The sequence below is a fragment of the Aulonocara stuartgranti genome (assembly GCF_965226115.1).
Source record: "Aulonocara stuartgranti genome assembly, chromosome: 9".
NCBI classification, from domain to species: Eukaryota; Metazoa; Chordata; class Actinopteri; order Cichliformes; family Cichlidae; genus Aulonocara; species Aulonocara stuartgranti.
In genome coordinates this window covers 12,141,244-12,157,770 of record NC_138960.1, presented here as the reverse complement: position 1 = coordinate 12,157,770, position 16,527 = coordinate 12,141,244, and the positions used below count along the sequence as shown (strand labels likewise).

Below are 16,527 nucleotides of genomic sequence, written 5' to 3'. Positions count from 1 at the left end.
TGACAATAAAGTTGAATTCTATTCTATTCTAAGAAAGGTGAAATTCATATGAAGCCACATAAATGCAAAGATACGGACTTAAAATTTTTGACTAAAAGTCATTTAAATAATGTACATAAGTGGAAATTGTAACATTTTAAGCATTTATAATCAGCTATTGTAATCATCATATTTGGACTTGGTATATCAAAAGAAGTGGCACATTTTATCACCAAAGCAAACAACTTTTGAAAAGTTGTTAATCAGTGTTTTCAGCTTTTATAACAGATTAGCAAACCTGGCCATAAATCACTGGCCATTCGCAGGAACTTCTTCCACAAAGGATGCAGGGAATATCCCAGTATTCCCGTTACACTGCCCTTCCAACCAGTCTTGGTTAACTGAAGATGAACAAATTGTGAATTAGAATCATATATTCCATCAAATTGTAGAGTTTCTGTATGTTTGACGTATAAAAGAATGAAGCTTCACTTTTAGAGAGCAGTTTGATTTTATCCCCTTGCTGAAAATTCAGATCCTCGGGATTTGATGACTCGTAGGAGTGAAGTGCCACCAGGTGAATCTCCTCCTGAAATCCCCAAAGATCCACAATGGTTATCAGTGTAGACGGAAATTATAACAGGAGTGCAAAAACAAAAAGATACTAAAACTACGTCAGTATCGCTAATACTGGGAATATTGCTGTTGTTACTATAACAACAGCAATAACATGGCAATAGATGGTTGCTCTCTTACCTCCTTGGTGTTACACCACAAAGTGACACGCCCACCGCTGGCACGGCTCCACAGCTTCTCCATTTCTGTGTTGGCACTGATTACACTTTGTTCACTTGCCTCAGAGGTTAAACTAAACCCAGTAAAGGTATTCAGTTGTAAGTACAAACAATGCATACCAAACATTCTTGTTTTCTTAATTATGCACTCTACCTCAAGGTGATTGCAGAAGAAGGAAGATTCAGTTTCCTGCTGATTTTCTCAATCAGCATCGTGTAGGGTGACCCACACGGGACTGAGACGACAAAGTTGAAATTGAAATGCACTTTGACGATACATGAATTGTCTGTGGACTGTTTTTCCTGGAAATGATGAGAGGAAATAAAAGAACTTAAAATAACAGCCAGAATTAAACATCTCAGTACTTCTCATTTTCTTTGCGTTGGCATACCTGTCGCTGACGATTTCCACTAGTGACTTCACTTGGAGTAAGACCTTACATAAAGAAAATATGGAAAATTAGATTTTTCACATAAGGCTCAGATATCATTCGAAAATCCTCATTTAATTTTTGTATCCTGTACCAGAAAAGCCAACCTTGTATCCTTTCAGGTCTGGTGGGTGGCTGTCGGCTTGGAGGCGGAGTTATTCCCTGTTTATAGTTGTTCCCATTCAAAATAAAGAAAAGTAAAGACTGTGTTATTTTAAAAGCTTGGAAAGGAAACTACAATGTTTTAAGCGCTGACATTACCAGAGTCATTGATTATGACACCAACAATTGAGAATAATGACAAATAAATGCTTACCTTGTTTTTGTTAGAAGCTAAGGAGATTTCCAAACGTTCCAGATAGTTGTAAGGAACAAGCCCCCTCTGTGAAAGACATCACAGCCATGTTTACTCTCAGCAGACACCAGCAATGCATTAATTGTGTGATAAAAGTACATGATATGAATGCTGGCTTTAGTGCATAAAAACAACACAGTGTACTGGTGTTAAAATTTGTACAATAAGTGGCAGATGTGGAGATCTTACTCTTTCATTGAAGACCACATTTGCCCAGTTGTCAGCACCCTTCTGCAACACAAACACAATATTGCCCGGCACTACAGCCAGCTCATCACTGGTCTCAGGAATAAACTCAAAGAGCACAGTGTGCGGTTCTCCTTCCAACACCCTGTAAACACAAGAAATGTCCACATAGCATCAAGAGTGAATCCTCCCTTAGTTTTGCTGCAATAGGTGTAGGCTGCTGGGGGATTCCCATGATGCATTGAGTATTTCTTCTTCTCACTAACTATGTGTTAATGCACCTCTCTGCACTGAATCATACTTGTTATGAATCTCTGGCTCTCTTCCACAGCACGTCTTTTATCCTGTCTTCCTTCTCTCACCCCGCCCCTCCCTGAGCCTGGTTCTGCCGGAGGTTTCTTCCAGTTAAAAGGGAGTTTTTCCTTCCCACTGTCGCCAGAGTGCTTGTTCATAGGGGGTCATATGATTAGTGGGTTTTTCTCTGTATGTATTGTTGTAGGGTCTACCTTACAATATAAAACACATTGAGGCGACTGTTGTTGTGTAAAACTGAATGGAATTGAAGTGAAATTGAAGAGACATAAGACACAAAGGTTAAAGTTGCCACTATTCTGTGTAACGGTACATGTCTATTTTCAGGTTTTAATTATTAAACCTACACTCTGAGTCCCATTTTTCTCTTTGTGGAAAGCACAGTTTCATAGATATGTCTCATGCTTTCCCACATTTTGTATTTGTACGTTGTAAACATGTATAGTGGCGAATCCACATATCACAAAAACTTGCCACCTACAACATCATTAAATACTAAAATCATTTCTGTTTAAAGAGTTTCAAATCGGCATGGATCCAAAGTGACTATCATACCTCAGAACCTCAGGCTCTTTTGGACGAGTTGGACCATCTTGCACCTATCAAATAAAAAAAAAAAAACACAGTCCATCACAGACATGGCAACACACAGGGGTATGTAAAGGTTCAGTCTATCATCAAACTGTAAAGTTTTTATAGCCAATAAAAGCCAGCGTGTCACCTGAGGCTGCAATGGGGCAAATCCAGAGAACTCATCTTGAGGAACAACAGAGGCAACGACCTGATGATAACGGGGGGAAAGTGGCTTATAGATATCACTCAACAATAATTTCTCCTCTATATATTTATATATATATATATATGCGTGTGTGTGTGTGTGTGTGTGTAGAGATGCTGACTTTTGATAACTTTATAATCACACTAGATTAGATAAAACAGGCTGGGTAATGAGTCACCTTTGCTTTGCCCAGGTAGTCTTTCTTCTCCAGCTCTGCAACATAGTGCTTATTTGGTTTAAACATCTCTTTTGATTGGAACTCGACCAGTTTGAAAAGTTTCTGCTTCTGTTGGTGAAATTTCAGTGTGAGTGACACTTAAAGTCATGTGCATATCATTATCCTGTCACCTGATTTAAAGCAAAATTAGAATAAACCATATCAACTTACCAAATATAGGTTAATGGAATGAAGAAACTACTACATTTGATATCATAAATATAATCACATTTAAATGGGTTGACAAAAGTGATTGTATCACAACTCACTAGGATTGATTGCAGAGCTTTGTCGATGATATTAAACCTGGCCTCTGTCTTGTAGTTAAGAGCCTTCGTGAGGTGTTCCTGGGCCTTTTCCCAGTTACCCAGCTCAGCTTCAACCAGGGCCATATTGTGGAGAACCTGTGGAGACATTGTTAAGCTTGTGTCCTTGGCCAGGAAAAAAGAATGCTAAGTTGTATTATGAATGAACAGCTCATAACATCAAATGAATTATTTAGGTGTAATGTTCAGGATTAATAATAGAATCAAGAATACTCACATCACAAGCATATAGTATGTATCTGAGACCAAGCGCTTTGTAATCTATCAGCTGGTTGCCCCTGAGTGTTTTAAAGGTTTTCTGGAAGTCCGCTAAACTCTCCTCATACCTTTATGTAGAGACAATAAAGTTAAAACATTTGCATATGATATACTATTAAGCATTTTTAAATCACAACATTAAACATAAAAAAAAATATGGTCCTTTTTTAAAAAAAAAAAGAAAGAAAGAAAAAAGACAGGTGTGTCTTGCCTCTTCTTTTTGTAAAAAGTGATTCCTCTTTGAAAGAAGGCAATGGCCAAATGTTCATCCTTGCGTATGCTGCAATCAAACGCCTGAGAAACAAAGAAACTGTCACTTCCTCTAGAAAACATGGTAAGGTCTACTTCTCCTTTCTCAGTGACTTGCGCTTTCAGGCAGCATATCGGAGAATTGTATTTCAGCAACTATCAAAAGAGTTTCTTGTTTGGACTAATTTGCTGATACGACAGCTGTTAATATTTGTGTGTTTATGCTTCAGCCTGCAGATCAGACATACCTTTTCAGCAGCATCAAAGTCTTGGTCAAGAAGATGGAGACAGCCAATGTCAAAATAAATTTTGGAGTTTGGTTCCTGAATACCCAAGAAAATCTCAAGTGCTTTGGAGAAATCTTGTCTGTTGACGCAAGTTACCGCCTCATCCCAATGGCGCAGAGTGTCCACAAAAGACATGTTGGCAGGTTTGGAGTATACTGAGCTATAGACCACAGTAAGGAAGTTCCTCTGATTTGTACCATTGAGAAGAGGAAGTGTGATGAAAGTCATTGTTGGTGTATATAAATAACACATTACCACCAGGTCTTAAAGCTAAAGGGTTGTCCCCTTTTTCCCAATGTGATGTTACATGACAATTCATTATTTGTGTTTGGTGTTTAAATAAAGCTAATCTGATTTTGTTATACTTTCCCATCACCAGATATGTCATACGTGTGATGTTTAGCCATAGATTTCCTCTACCAGGAATGTTGACAGACAGGGTGTAGGGAATGTGATTGCACAAGAACAACTTAATGATGTGTCATTAAACAAGGATAAGATAAGAAGAAAGACTGAAAGTAATAGGGTTATATATTTATTTGTTTATTTATTTATTGAATCACGATTTGCAGCACCAGGTAAAAACACTTTGAAACAGGCAGTTGGTATTCTTTTTGTTGTCTTTTAGTTATCAGAAACAACTACAACTTCCGGCTTAATGTTTTTAAAAACGATAGTGACCTACTAGTACAAGCTTTGCACTCTAGCACTGCTTTATTAATTCACTTGTATTGTAAATGAAATCAGTTGTATTGATGGGTTTTCTTCTGTTGTTTACCAAAGTATGTATTCTTTACCTTCAGAAGAAAACTATTCCAGCTTCCTTGCTTTGTGGTTGGTTCTCTACCGCCTAAGCCCACCTACGCTGGCTCTCTCCACCAATCACAGCAGAGCGACTTGCGCGCTGCCTCTCTCCGGCTGATCCAAACTAGCGCTGGCCCCATCGGTAGTTAAACAAACATGGCTCTGCTACATTATCAGACAACGACTCTTTATGATACGTAGGCAAATTTAAAGGAAAAAATGCGAAGATTATTAAGAAACACGCCATGCGTGATGTGACACCGCGGACGGAGAGTCGCTACATTATTTAGTGCGTTAGCTTAGTGTAGCCTTTTGTGACCGTGTTTACACGTAGCTAGCTCTTGTTGGCTAATGTAATCTAACAAAATGGACCTTGGATCAATGTTGTACAACAATTTAAAAGAAGTTACATGGAGTACTACGTCCTTACCATTAGATCAACTCGTCAGTAATTATAAGTTGCCTCAAATTGTCAAGCTGGATAACGGCAAGTAACTTTACCTTTTCACGCCATCAGCGCAGCGCTTGTTAGCTGCTAGCTAGCAGCAAAGGCAAACTTAAGCTGTAACAAATCTTTGCGATTGAGTTTAGCAGTGTGACTTACCGTTTCTCAACAGCGTGATCTAGTTTACATTACAAAATAAGCGTTTTCTTATTCTCTCTTTTCTTTTGGTTTATTTTTGGTAATACCTTTGCATCCGTTGTGCACATCTCACCTTTTTTGGTATTAAACGTGTAAACCCTATAGTCATCATTATAATGAAGTTATTTCAGGTTTAGTAAAAACTGTATTGCAACGACTGATGAGTTGTACCACATACTGTCTAGCTCCACCATTGGAAAGCCATTTTTTTTAATATATAGATGTATTGTTGCAGGCTGAGTCACAATGCCAATCTTATAACTAAATCGTAACCTAGTTGCTCTGTTTAAGCTGAGAAGCATCATTGTCTTCATTTTGGTTACAAAAAGACAAGTATTTATTTATTTGTTTTTAAGAATTAAGACATGATAATGTTATGGTGCTGTGCAAAAGTATTTAGCCACCACTAATTTCTTCATAATTTGCTTAGAAGTTGCCAGATTTGCATTTTCTGAAGTGGTCGTGAGCAATAGTTCTCCAGGTTTTCTGAAGGTTTTTCAAGGTTTTTCTAGGTCTTGTATCTGACCATTTTCTTCAAGGACAAAAAAGTACCTAATTTAAAGGGATCGTTTAAAGGGACCAGCCAGTGTTGTGTATACACTCCGATTCCCATTTATTTTGTTGAGTCCACAAAAAATACCAAATTAACCAAGAACCTGACTGAAAATCAGTAGCATCAGGTCTGATGGAGCAGTGAATGCAATTTAGAAATGTTTGGTTCAGAGCATTGTGAGTATGTACAGAGAAAGTCAGGAGTGACTACAGCCACCTGTTAAATAGGGTGGAGGCTGAACTGCAGCAACTGGTGTAAAGAAATTACAAGAAGGCTGCCTTAGAGTTTAGGCCGTGTTAAAGAACAAAGGTGGTCAAATAAAATATTGACTTTCAATTTTGTTAGAGTTGTACAAACTCTGCACTTGCCTTATAGCCTGTATTTCCATGTATGTTTGCACATATTGCAGCCATTTCCCATTTTCCTACTAAAATAAAGAAATGAGTGGGGGCTCAAGACTTTTGCACAGTACTGTTACTATCCCTCTAACTAAACTATATGTTAATGCAATCCTGGGTCTGAACGTGTATCTTTATCAGAATCAGAATACTTAAATAATACTGATTCTGATACAGTCCTGGGTCTGAAAGTGCATCTTTAAAACTATGTTACCCTCAGTATGCCTGAAAATAAACATGCTGACTGTGCCCTGCACTTTGCTATTATGTATCATTAATAATTTGAATAATTTTCTCCATCTCCCTGACACATGCCTGGCCTTTTCTGGAGAACTAAAGTGGTGTATTGTACTTTGAATGATAGAGCATGCTTTTTAGAGAGGTATGGATTAGGCCATTAGTCATTGACTAATGGCCTAATCCATAGTGACTTTAAATGTGCTTGGTAATCCAATGCCTCAGTTTGAATGGAGCAGACTGTATGGCTAAAGAGTGGTATGAAAGCAGTGGTGTTTCTCAAAGTGATATTTAATAGAATGGCCTGTTCTCTGAGTTATTAAGGTTCAATAGTTCTCTCATGACCCACATCCAAGACACCACCTGGTAAAAACGTATATAAACATTTTTTGTTTTAGATGTTTTGTTGCTGGATGGTTCAGTGCTTACTTTGCGGTTAATTTAAAGTTGTAATTATGCAAATTATGCTGTTTTCTGCTCTGTAAATAGTGTGGTTTTTTTTTGGTTTTTTTTTACTTTCTGTAGGTCAGCTGGTTGAAGGGCTCAGAGACAATGACTACCTCTTGATTCATTCCTGTCGTCAGTGGACGACTATTACTGCTCACAGTCTGGAGGAGGGACATTATGTCATTGGGCCCAAAATAGAGATCCCAGTTCACTATGAAGGTGAGATGCAGCCACAGTCTATGCTTATTTAGTTTGTCTTGTAAATGGTAAATGGACTACCGTATTTCCCGGACTACAAAGCGCACCTAAATATTAGCCGCACAAGCTAAAATCAGGGGAAAATCCTGTTTTGTACATACATTAGCCGCACCTGACCAAAAGCCGCAGGTGTTTCAATGTTGACTTATCATATGTAAGAGAATATGCACAAAGGGAATTGTCAGGAAAGAGATGGCTGTTTGGAGACATCACTTTTATTAATATTTTGAAAAACAAGTTATGGGTACATATTTGCACATGTAGTACATAACAATAACCTACAGCACACCAGAACAATAGATTCGGCCTACCTTTTAGGCTCAGGTGCAGTGACACAGCTTTAACAAGAAGAAAAGTCAGTCATTCACCACCATCTTTCTCTTCTTCCTACGCACTAAAACCACCAAAGTCCTCTCCTCCAGTGTCGGATACAAATAGGCTCATGATGGCTTCGTCATCCACTCTTCTTCTCTCCTTCGTTGTCACTTTCAAAACCAAAGAAATCCTCATTGTCAGTGTCAGAGTCGAACACCCTCAGAAGGGCCGTGGCGGTGTCCTCCTCTCCATCATGCAGCAGTCCAGCCCTTCAAAATCCGTTGGTGATCGTGGATGTTTTCACACTTTTCCACGCTGTCAGAATCCACCGGTGGAGTTGGGCATAACTTGCTTTTTGGGCATAACTTGCAAGTTTATCGCCGCTCATCATCCACGACTCCCTCTGAACGCGTAGCGCTACTTTGAAGTTTGTTTTTCGCGCTACTTCGTACGGCACTACGTTGCCTGGCGGACGGACATGTGACTAACATACCACTCTTGAACCCCGATCCTTCCGCCAGGCAACGTAGTGCCGTACAACAGCGGAACACACAAAACAAATCGTCTTACGATATGACAAAAATCACGGACAATCCATAGAAAAGCCGCACCTGACTAAAAGCCGCAGGGTTCAAAGCTTGTGCAAAAAGTAGCGGCTTATAGCCCGACATTTACGGTAGTTCTTATAAAGCGCATTTCTACTCTATCCGAGCATTGAAAGTACTTTACAGTATTTATATGTTGCGCATTGTCAGATATCAAATATGATATTTGATGATGCATCTTTGCCTAAACTGAAGAATTATTCACTAAAATATATAAGGCAAAAATAAATTATGTGATTTTATAGTTGTAAGTCTGTGTTGATGCAAAACACCATTGACGTGTCTTTTCCATCTTTTCGTAGGTCAGTTCAAGCTGCTTGAGCAGGACAGAGATGTCAAAGAGCCTGTGCAGTACTACAACAGCGTGGAGGAAGTGGCCAAAGCTTTCCCTGAAAGGGTATATGTTATGGAGGAAATCATTTTCAATGTTAAGGTACATTTAATCCATCTATTTTTATGTGACATTTATGAATATAATATAATAATATATACAGTGGGGCAAAAAAGTATTTAGTCAGCCACCGATTGTGCAAGTTCCCCCACCTAAAATGATGACAGAGGTCAGTCATTTGCACCAGAGGTACACTTCAACTGTGAGAGACAGAATGTGAAAAAAAAAATCCATGAATCCACATGGTAGGATTTGTAAAGAATTTATTCGTAAATCAGGGTGGAAAATAAGTATTTGGTCAATAACAAAAATACAACTCAATACTTTGTAACATAACCTTTGTTGGCAATAACAGAGGTCAAACGTTTACTATAGGTCTTTACCAGGTTTGCACACACAGTAGCTGGTATTTTGGCCCATTCCTCCATGCAGATCTTCTCGAGAGCAGTGATGTTTTGGGGCTGTCGCCGGACTTTCAACTCCCGCCACAGATTTTCTATGGGGTTGAGGTCTGGAGACTGGCTAGGCCACTCCAGGACTTTCAAATGCTTCTTACGGAGCCACTCCTTTGTTGCCCGGGCGGTGTGTTTTGGATCATTGTCATGTTGGAAGACCCAGCCTCATTTCATCTTCAAAGTTCTCACTGATGGAAGGAGGTTTTGGCTCAAAATCTCACGATACATGGCCCCATTCATTCTGTCCTTAACACGGATCAGTCGTCCTGTCCCCTTGGCAGAAAAACAGCCCCATAGCATGATGTTTCCACCCCCATGCTTCACAGTAGGTATGGTGTTCTTGGGATGCAACTCAGTATTCTTCTTCCTCCAAACACGACGAGTTGAGTTTATACCAAAAAGTTCTACTTTGGTTTCATCTGACCACATGACATTCTCCCAATCCTCTGCTGTATCATCCATGTGCTCTCTGGCAAACTTCAGACGGGCCTGGACATGCACTGGCTTCAGCAGCGGAACACGTCTGGCACTGCGGGATTTGATTCCCTGCCGTTGTAGTGTGTTACTGATGGTGACCTTTGTTACTTTGGTCCCAGCTCTCTGCAGGTCATTCACCAGGTCCCCCCGTGTGGTTCTGGGATCTTTGCTCACCGTTCTCATGATCATTTTGACCCCACGGGATGAGATCTTGCGTGGAGCCCCAGATCGAGGGAGATTATCAGTGGTCTTGTATGTCTTCCATTTTCTGATGATTGCTCCCACAGTTGATTTTTTCACACCAAGCTGCTTGCCTATTGTAGATTCACTCTTCCCAGTCTGGTGCAGGTCTACAATACTTTTCCTGGTGTCCTTCGAAAGCTCTTTGGTCTTGGCCATGGCGGAGTTTGGAGTCTGACTGTTTGAGGCTGTGGACAGGTGTCTTTTATACAGATGATGAGTTCAAACAGGTGCCATTCATACAGGTAACGAGTGGGGGACAGAAAAGCTTCTTACAGAAGACGTTACAGGTCTGTGAGAGCCAGAGATTTTCCTTGTTTGAGATGACCAAATACTTATTTTCCACCCTAATTTACGAATAAATTCTTTACAAATCCTACCATGTGGATTCATGGATTTTTTTTCACATTCTGTCTCTCACAGTTGAAGTGTACCTCTGGTGCAAATTACTGACCTCTGTCATCATTTTAAGTGGGGGAACTTGCACAATCGGTGGCTGACTAAATACTTTTTTGCCCCACTGTAGCTATAATTCTAAACGCTTCCACCAAGAGTATTTCATAACTGTAGATTTCCAGTTAAAGTTTAAAATTTTCCAAGTTAAGGTTGGTAAAATAGATTCATTTCATTGCGTATATCGAAATTCATGTATGTAATGTTTTCATAGATGGCTTCAGGGGAATGCAATGAAGACACAGAGGTTTACAACATAACACTAAACACTGGTGATGAACTGACGTTAATGGGCCAAGCTGAGATCCTTTATGCCAAAAGCTTCAAAGAAAAATCAAGATTCAACACCATTTTTAAGAAGATTGGAAAGCTGAACTCCATCAGTAAGATCGGTCGAGGCAAGATGCCTTGCTTGATTTGCATGAACCATCGCACCAATGAGAGCATCAGCCTGCCGTTCCAGTGCAAAGGCAGGTTTAGTACCTGCAGTCCACTTGAGCTTCAGATGCAAGACGGGGAGCACAACATCAGGAACATCGTGGAGAAAACCCGTCTCCCGGTCAATGTGACAGTACCCAGCACCCCACCCCGCAACCAGTATGACCTCCACCTCATTAGGGAGGGTCATCGGTACAAATTGGTCAACATTCAGACGAAAACAGTGGTTGTGTGCTGCATTCTGCGAAGCAATAAAATTATCCCTATCCATTTTCCGTTTCATATAGCCATGCCACGATTTATTGTTCCAGAAGAATTGCTGCAAGGAGAGTTGTGGTTAGATACTATGGTGCATCGCTGGTTTGCGTTCTGCCAGGAGCAGTTTGATATCGATGACTATTCTCGTGCTGTCCGGGACGTACGAACAGACTGGAATGAAGATGGCAAAAGCCCCAAAAAAAGCAGTGGCAATGGTAGTTGTAGCAGTGGAGGAAGCGGGAGTTCAAGCGGCTGTCCCAATCATATGCAAATTCCCAGCTCTTTGACTTACGCCCGAGATGAACTCACCCAGTCCTTCCACCGACTGTCTGTGTGTGTGTATGGCAGCAACCTGCACGGTAACAGTGAGGTCAACTTGCAGGGTTGTATGCCATGCGGAGATTGGGCTCTTATGCCTTCTGATAGTCATCCTTCAGAAGAGAATGAACACTTTTTCCCAGAGCTGTTGGACTGCACAAACCCACAACCAACCCTCAACAAGCTGGATGTTCCCTATGAGGAGCTGTGGTTGGATCACTTGAGAAGTCAGATTCCAAAACCCTCTCAAAGCGAAGGAATCAGAGGCCTCAACAGTGACTGTGCCACAACAGCTGCACTGACAAACCCAGTCACTTGTCCTCTGGGAGCCATAACCAGCTCTGATGTGCCTCTTGCTCCTCCACCAGTCCCACCAAAGTCTGAAGCTGTGAGTATAATCTATTGTACTTTAGAGTTTTCGGTCTTAGGATTGGAGTGTTAGTTGATTTGATGGCGTCCGTGCTCACAACAAATGTATTTTAATACTACAGCAAAAGCCAGCATGAGTAGCTACTATGCAGTAAATTAATAAATAAAACTACTTGAAAACAACAAGTTTGATTGGCTGTTGCAGATAAAAAGCTGAACCTGAGGGTTCTTTGAAGAATGACTGTAATGTAAGAACATAAGCTTTAGTTACTGTTTCAACACAAACTCTTTTCATCCTAGGTGAAGGAAGAATGTCGTCTTTTGAATGCACCACCAATCCCACCACGAGGCCTGAAACAGATACCATCAGTGCCTGTCCTTTTGAAGCCACGGCAGCAAGAAACTCGGTCTCCAAGTCCAACCCTCTCCTATTATTCTTCTGGTCTCCACAACATGTAAGAATTTAAATTTTCACCCACATTCTCAAAACAAATGCTGTAAGATATCAAGTTTTGTACCTTTCTATGTTTACATGTATGAGGCTATTCTTATGCTATAAATTAATCTACTATTTTTCCATTAGCAGTGGAACATGTGAGCAAGAAGGAACTGACCCACAAGAGCAAAGCCATGTGTGCTACCCTTGCAGCTGGGCTAATTCCATCAGCACTGAACCGAAGGCTGTTTCGCCATGTAGTAGCTCACCGTTAGATGGAGTTTTATCGCGGTTGTCTTGGCCAAATAATTTCAGTGGAGGGGATTCGCATTGCATGGACGAGTTTCTGCCTACAACCTGTCGAAGTTACTACAGCTACCCCAGAAAGAGAACCCCAAGCACTCCAAAAACCTGTACAACCAGCCTTGTTGACTTTGATGGCCGAGAGTATGCACACCGCAGTAAGGACTTTAACTTGCCGAAAGCATCTCTGAGTCCTTTCTGCAACAAATCTTCAAGCTGCAATTCAGAAATGTACAGTGACAAGCTCATAGATGCATCTAACACTAAGCAGAGCCTCTCCTGCCCGATCTTGCCACCAAGAACACCAAAATCAAATGCCATAAAGAAGTGCACAGATGTGCTGTCAGAGTCAGTCTGTGACAGTAAGCCGGAAACTTTATATTCCTCACTTGCTCAACATGAGCAGGGAACAAAAGAGATACACTCCATCTCTAACACTCCAACTGTTAACTGTCCATCCTTGTCTCACACTACACAGTGGCAGCCACCATCGAGCTTGGCTGGCCTTTCAATTGAAGAGGTCTCCAAATGTCTGAAATTTATCGGCCTGCCAGATGACATTGTTTCTCTTTTCGTGTCTGAAAAAATTGATGGGAATCTACTCCTGCAGCTCACCGAGGAGATTTTGTCTGAGGACTTCAAGCTAAGCAAACTGCAGGTGAAGAAACTCATGCAGTTCATAAATGGGTGGAGACCCAAGATATAACAGTATGTAACTTAAAAACTCCTGTAAAGCTGAGAACATCATGCCTTCAGTATGTATGCTATGCACATCAAGCCACAAAGAGTTTCTTTTTGTATAGTATGAACTTATTTCTTGTTACTACATGGTGGGGAAGACAAGTGGGTAATGCCCACTTAAAGTCTATGACTCCTATTTGCTAACTGAATGGAATCATTTGGCACTTTCACAAAGACATTTACATGTCAACTGCTTACTTTTACACCCACGACCTATTCGTGTCATTACACAGATACTAATTTAAGCCAGGGAATTGAAAGAAATCCACATAATCGTTTTAATGTGAGAGCTATATGAAGACAATATTGTCTTTTGTAAAAGGAGAGTGTCACAGAATTTTGCTGCGAATAGCTAAATGTTTAAAAGAGCACGAACTAGAAAATATTTGAAATATATATATATAGTAGAGCCAACTGCCAATAATTACAGAAAACCCAGTTTGGTATCAGGTGACAGGAGATAGTTAACTTTGGAAAATGAATTACTGCATGACAGGGTTCTGTTTTCCCTCAGAATTTGCATCCCCTTAATATAACTGTGCTAATAACAGTTAGCTACGCTAAGTCATTATCTGCAGTAGGGTTTAAAGGTGACACTTCCTATGCAAGAGCTCTTTTTTGTGTGTGCCTGAAGTTAAACACTGCTTATTGTAACCTAAAATGTCTCAGCTAAATGTCACTTTGGGTTATTTAAGCCTGAAAAGAAATTGGTTACATCTAACCAAATTCTGTCCTTTCTTTTAAACTCACATGGAGATAACCAAAAGCGCCAACAGATCTTGGCGTCCAATATAAATGAAAAATTAAATGCATCATGCACTTTGGTAGATTTCAGATTAAATATAGCAGTTGAGGTCATTAAATATAATTGATGAGATTGTTTATGTAGAGAATGAATGCACTACATTTTTTTAATTGCAAGGGTACTCATTTGTTTCCACTGTATGTATTGGTAAGTGTTACCTACAATACTTGCGAGACAGAAGTAATAGTTTTTTGCGCCTTAACCCAGAGACCTTAAACCATTTGATATTTTGACGTAACATTTTCTTTTTGTCAGAGAGTATACACTAACAACTGGAGTTTCTCCAGACCACGGAAGCATGTAGGCTAAACTTGAAAATGATAAACTACAATGAAATATTTGTTTGTATTGGTAACTTTTTTAAAAAATACCCTTGATTCAGAATTGAGTTATTTATGCAGTAATTTAACATGATGCAAAATATGCAGGAGAGTTATTGTCAGACCATTCTTATGGCTGACACATGAAGGTGCCTCAGCAGTCACAGCTTTTGTACAACTCGGGTCTGGTCTGTTGGCCAATAGCTGTTGTTTTGTTTCCCCCCCACCCAACAGTTTTTTTCTCTTTTTTACAGTGGGGTGTTACATATTTTACTTGATATTTTTTTTATTTTGTATGTAGGTGCAAATTAAATATAAATTTTTTTTATTGAAATGATTACTAATGTTGAGATTATTTTTTATTGAGAAAAAGCTTATGTTCAAATTTCTGTTTTGTTTTTTTTTTAATTCTGTAAAATGTGGGTTCTACTCGGGTTTCTAACTTCATGCAGTAAAATAACACTCGGTCACGGGGGGAAAATACCTACGAATCTCTTTCGCACTCCATGGACACTGACCAAAAGATAATGTTAATAAGCTGTATTTCCTTTTAAGTTAGTGTCAGTATCGCTGTTTTTATGGAGAATGATTTCTGTCCCTGGAAACTTATTACATAGCATAATGTCTTATGCAATAGCCATGGCACTCCAAAGTGACCACGGAAAGGAAATGCAAAGCAGTGGAGTATTATAGGGTATTATTAAGCGTATTGAAAATGCCACAGTGTTTATTTATAAAAAATGCATGCCAAAGAAATAATTCAAAAACCATTAGCCAATTTAAATTGAAGAATTCTGCAATTATTCAATGAACTGTGAAAACACTCCAACATCTAGCCGTGTCCGACTAATCCAACGTTGTGAAGCACTCGGAACCAAAGCTCATTCTGCGTTGGTAACACACTCAGCTCTGGATCACTGCCTACATGAACTGTTGCAATTTTTTGTACAAAAAGAAGGTAAATAACTGTGACACTGGGTTTGACATCATTACTTACAAGTTGAGTTCTGAACATTTGTTTTTCATTTTAACTCTTGTTTTCCCTTTTTCCCCTTTTGCATTGTATCATCTATTAAACATGGATTAACTGGTGCTCGTGTTTTTCTTCTTGGTCAAGTAACAGTAGTAGGCTTCATAGTAGTAACAAGCATGACCATTTTACTACTGATCACAAAGTTTGAGCGATTAACGCAATCTATATGATATACAGCAAGAGCTTTATGTGTAAGTCAGTCTTCATTCATTGATAATTCACAAAATAATTATTTTAAGGCGTGCCTGCCTGTCCAGGGAAATACGTGTCTATGCTGTGACATGGAGAAACATGAGTTTCATCAGTTCCCCAGAATATTGTGACATATGGTGGTTTCACCACTTGGCTCCATGTCTATGTTAAAGTTGCAAAGTCAGAGCAGAGGCTAAAAGGACAGGGAGACATTCGAGGATTTAAAATTTGAATTTCATACTTCATAAAATTACAGCTTGTTCCAGTTCAATTCATCAACAGTTTAGAAGAGTAGCCATCTGAAATTTACCACCTTGGGTCATTTTCCCCCAAAATTCACGTCAGAATTCATTTTAGTCGTCTCTGGATTCAGTGAATAACTTCCAGTTAGAAAACTCACCTGGTTTATTTATTTCTAACATTATTTTGCTCTTTTCCAGTGCGACTGATGATTTGTTCAGCTGATAGACAATTATTTATAATTTGGGTCATTTCTCAGGCAAAATTTGAGATGACTAAAGAATTAATAGAGACAATAAGTAACTGATTAACTGGTTATTTTTAGTAATCGATATTGAGTGTATGTTATCTGCATCTTTTATAGAATAGCAAATTGAATACAGGCGCATGTCAAATGCTGCAAAAAGGAAGTGAGACAGCAAATTGCATCAGGTGTTCAGCACCTTTATCAACAGTTTGCTGTTTCGTTACTTCTGCTGTCTTGCACTTTCCGGTTGTACATTAAGCAGGCTGACATGCCGCAGATCAAAGGTTTCGTAAGTTCTGCTTTTTATCAACATGTGATTTAGGTTTACATATTCTAAACCACATACTTTTAAAGCTTTGATTAAATTTGAATGTCTTTA

At 39.5% G+C, this 16,527-nt stretch overlaps 2 protein-coding genes across 4 annotated transcripts; one reads left to right on the top strand and one right to left on the bottom strand.

Annotated features, from left to right (window-relative positions):
• Positions 1-33: 33 nt before the first annotated feature.
• ncf2 (neutrophil cytosolic factor 2) lies at positions 34-4,347 on the bottom strand. 2 transcript variants are annotated; one of them, XM_082547635.1, is made up of 15 exons: positions 4,134-4,347; positions 3,848-3,930; positions 3,596-3,704; positions 3,322-3,456; positions 3,014-3,121; positions 2,779-2,838; positions 2,613-2,656; positions 1,749-1,890; positions 1,521-1,586; positions 1,312-1,366; positions 1,166-1,209; positions 928-1,076; positions 736-847; positions 472-568; positions 34-380 (listed from the first exon to the last, which is right to left on the bottom strand). In XM_082547635.1, exons 1-15 carry the CDS (start codon positions 4,305-4,307, stop codon positions 289-291), a joined length of 1,470 nt encoding a protein of 489 aa, XP_082403761.1. In that variant the 5' UTR covers positions 4,308-4,347; the 3' UTR covers positions 34-288. The 2 variants fall into 2 exon arrangements, with proteins under 2 accessions (XP_082403761.1, XP_082403760.1); XM_082547634.1 differs by having other exon boundaries at positions 1,312-1,388; positions 1,522-1,586.
• Positions 4,348-5,065: 718 nt separating this feature from the next.
• On the top strand, positions 5,066-15,528 carry garem (GRB2 associated, regulator of MAPK1). Of its 2 annotated transcripts, none has more exons than XM_082546417.1 (6): positions 5,066-5,463; positions 7,333-7,473; positions 8,735-8,865; positions 10,663-11,850; positions 12,132-12,286; positions 12,418-15,528. In XM_082546417.1, exons 1-6 carry the CDS (start codon positions 5,343-5,345, stop codon positions 13,274-13,276), a joined length of 2,595 nt encoding a protein of 864 aa, XP_082402543.1. In that variant the 5' UTR covers positions 5,066-5,342; the 3' UTR covers positions 13,277-15,528. The 2 variants fall into 2 exon arrangements, with proteins under 2 accessions (XP_082402543.1, XP_082402542.1); XM_082546416.1 differs by having other exon boundaries at positions 12,415-15,528.
• The last annotated feature ends 999 nt before the right edge of the window (positions 15,529-16,527 follow it).

What these genes read in the sequence shown, in the direction of transcription:
- ncf2 (XM_082547634.1), bottom strand. Translation starts at nt 4,307, where the DNA reads ATGTCTTTTGTGGACACTCTGCGCCATTGGGATGAGGCGGTAACTTGC. An exon ending in ACATACTATATGCTTGTGAT is followed by an intron (nt 3,457 to 3,595) that starts GTGAGTATTCTT and finishes ATGTCTCCACAG; the next exon opens with GTTCTCCACAATATGGCCCT. An exon ending in TGTGGTGTAACACCAAGGAG is followed by an intron (nt 569 to 735) that starts GTAAGAGAGCAA and finishes TGGGGATTTCAG; the next exon opens with GAGGAGATTCACCTGGTGGC.
- garem (XM_082546416.1), top strand. Translation starts at nt 5,343, where the DNA reads ATGGACCTTGGATCAATGTTGTACAACAATTTAAAAGAAGTTACATGG. An exon ending in AAATCATTTTCAATGTTAAG is followed by an intron (nt 8,866 to 10,662) that starts GTACATTTAATC and finishes ATGTTTTCATAG; the next exon opens with ATGGCTTCAGGGGAATGCAA. An exon ending in TCCCACCAAAGTCTGAAGCT is followed by an intron (nt 11,851 to 12,131) that starts GTGAGTATAATC and finishes TTTTCATCCTAG; the next exon opens with GTGAAGGAAGAATGTCGTCT.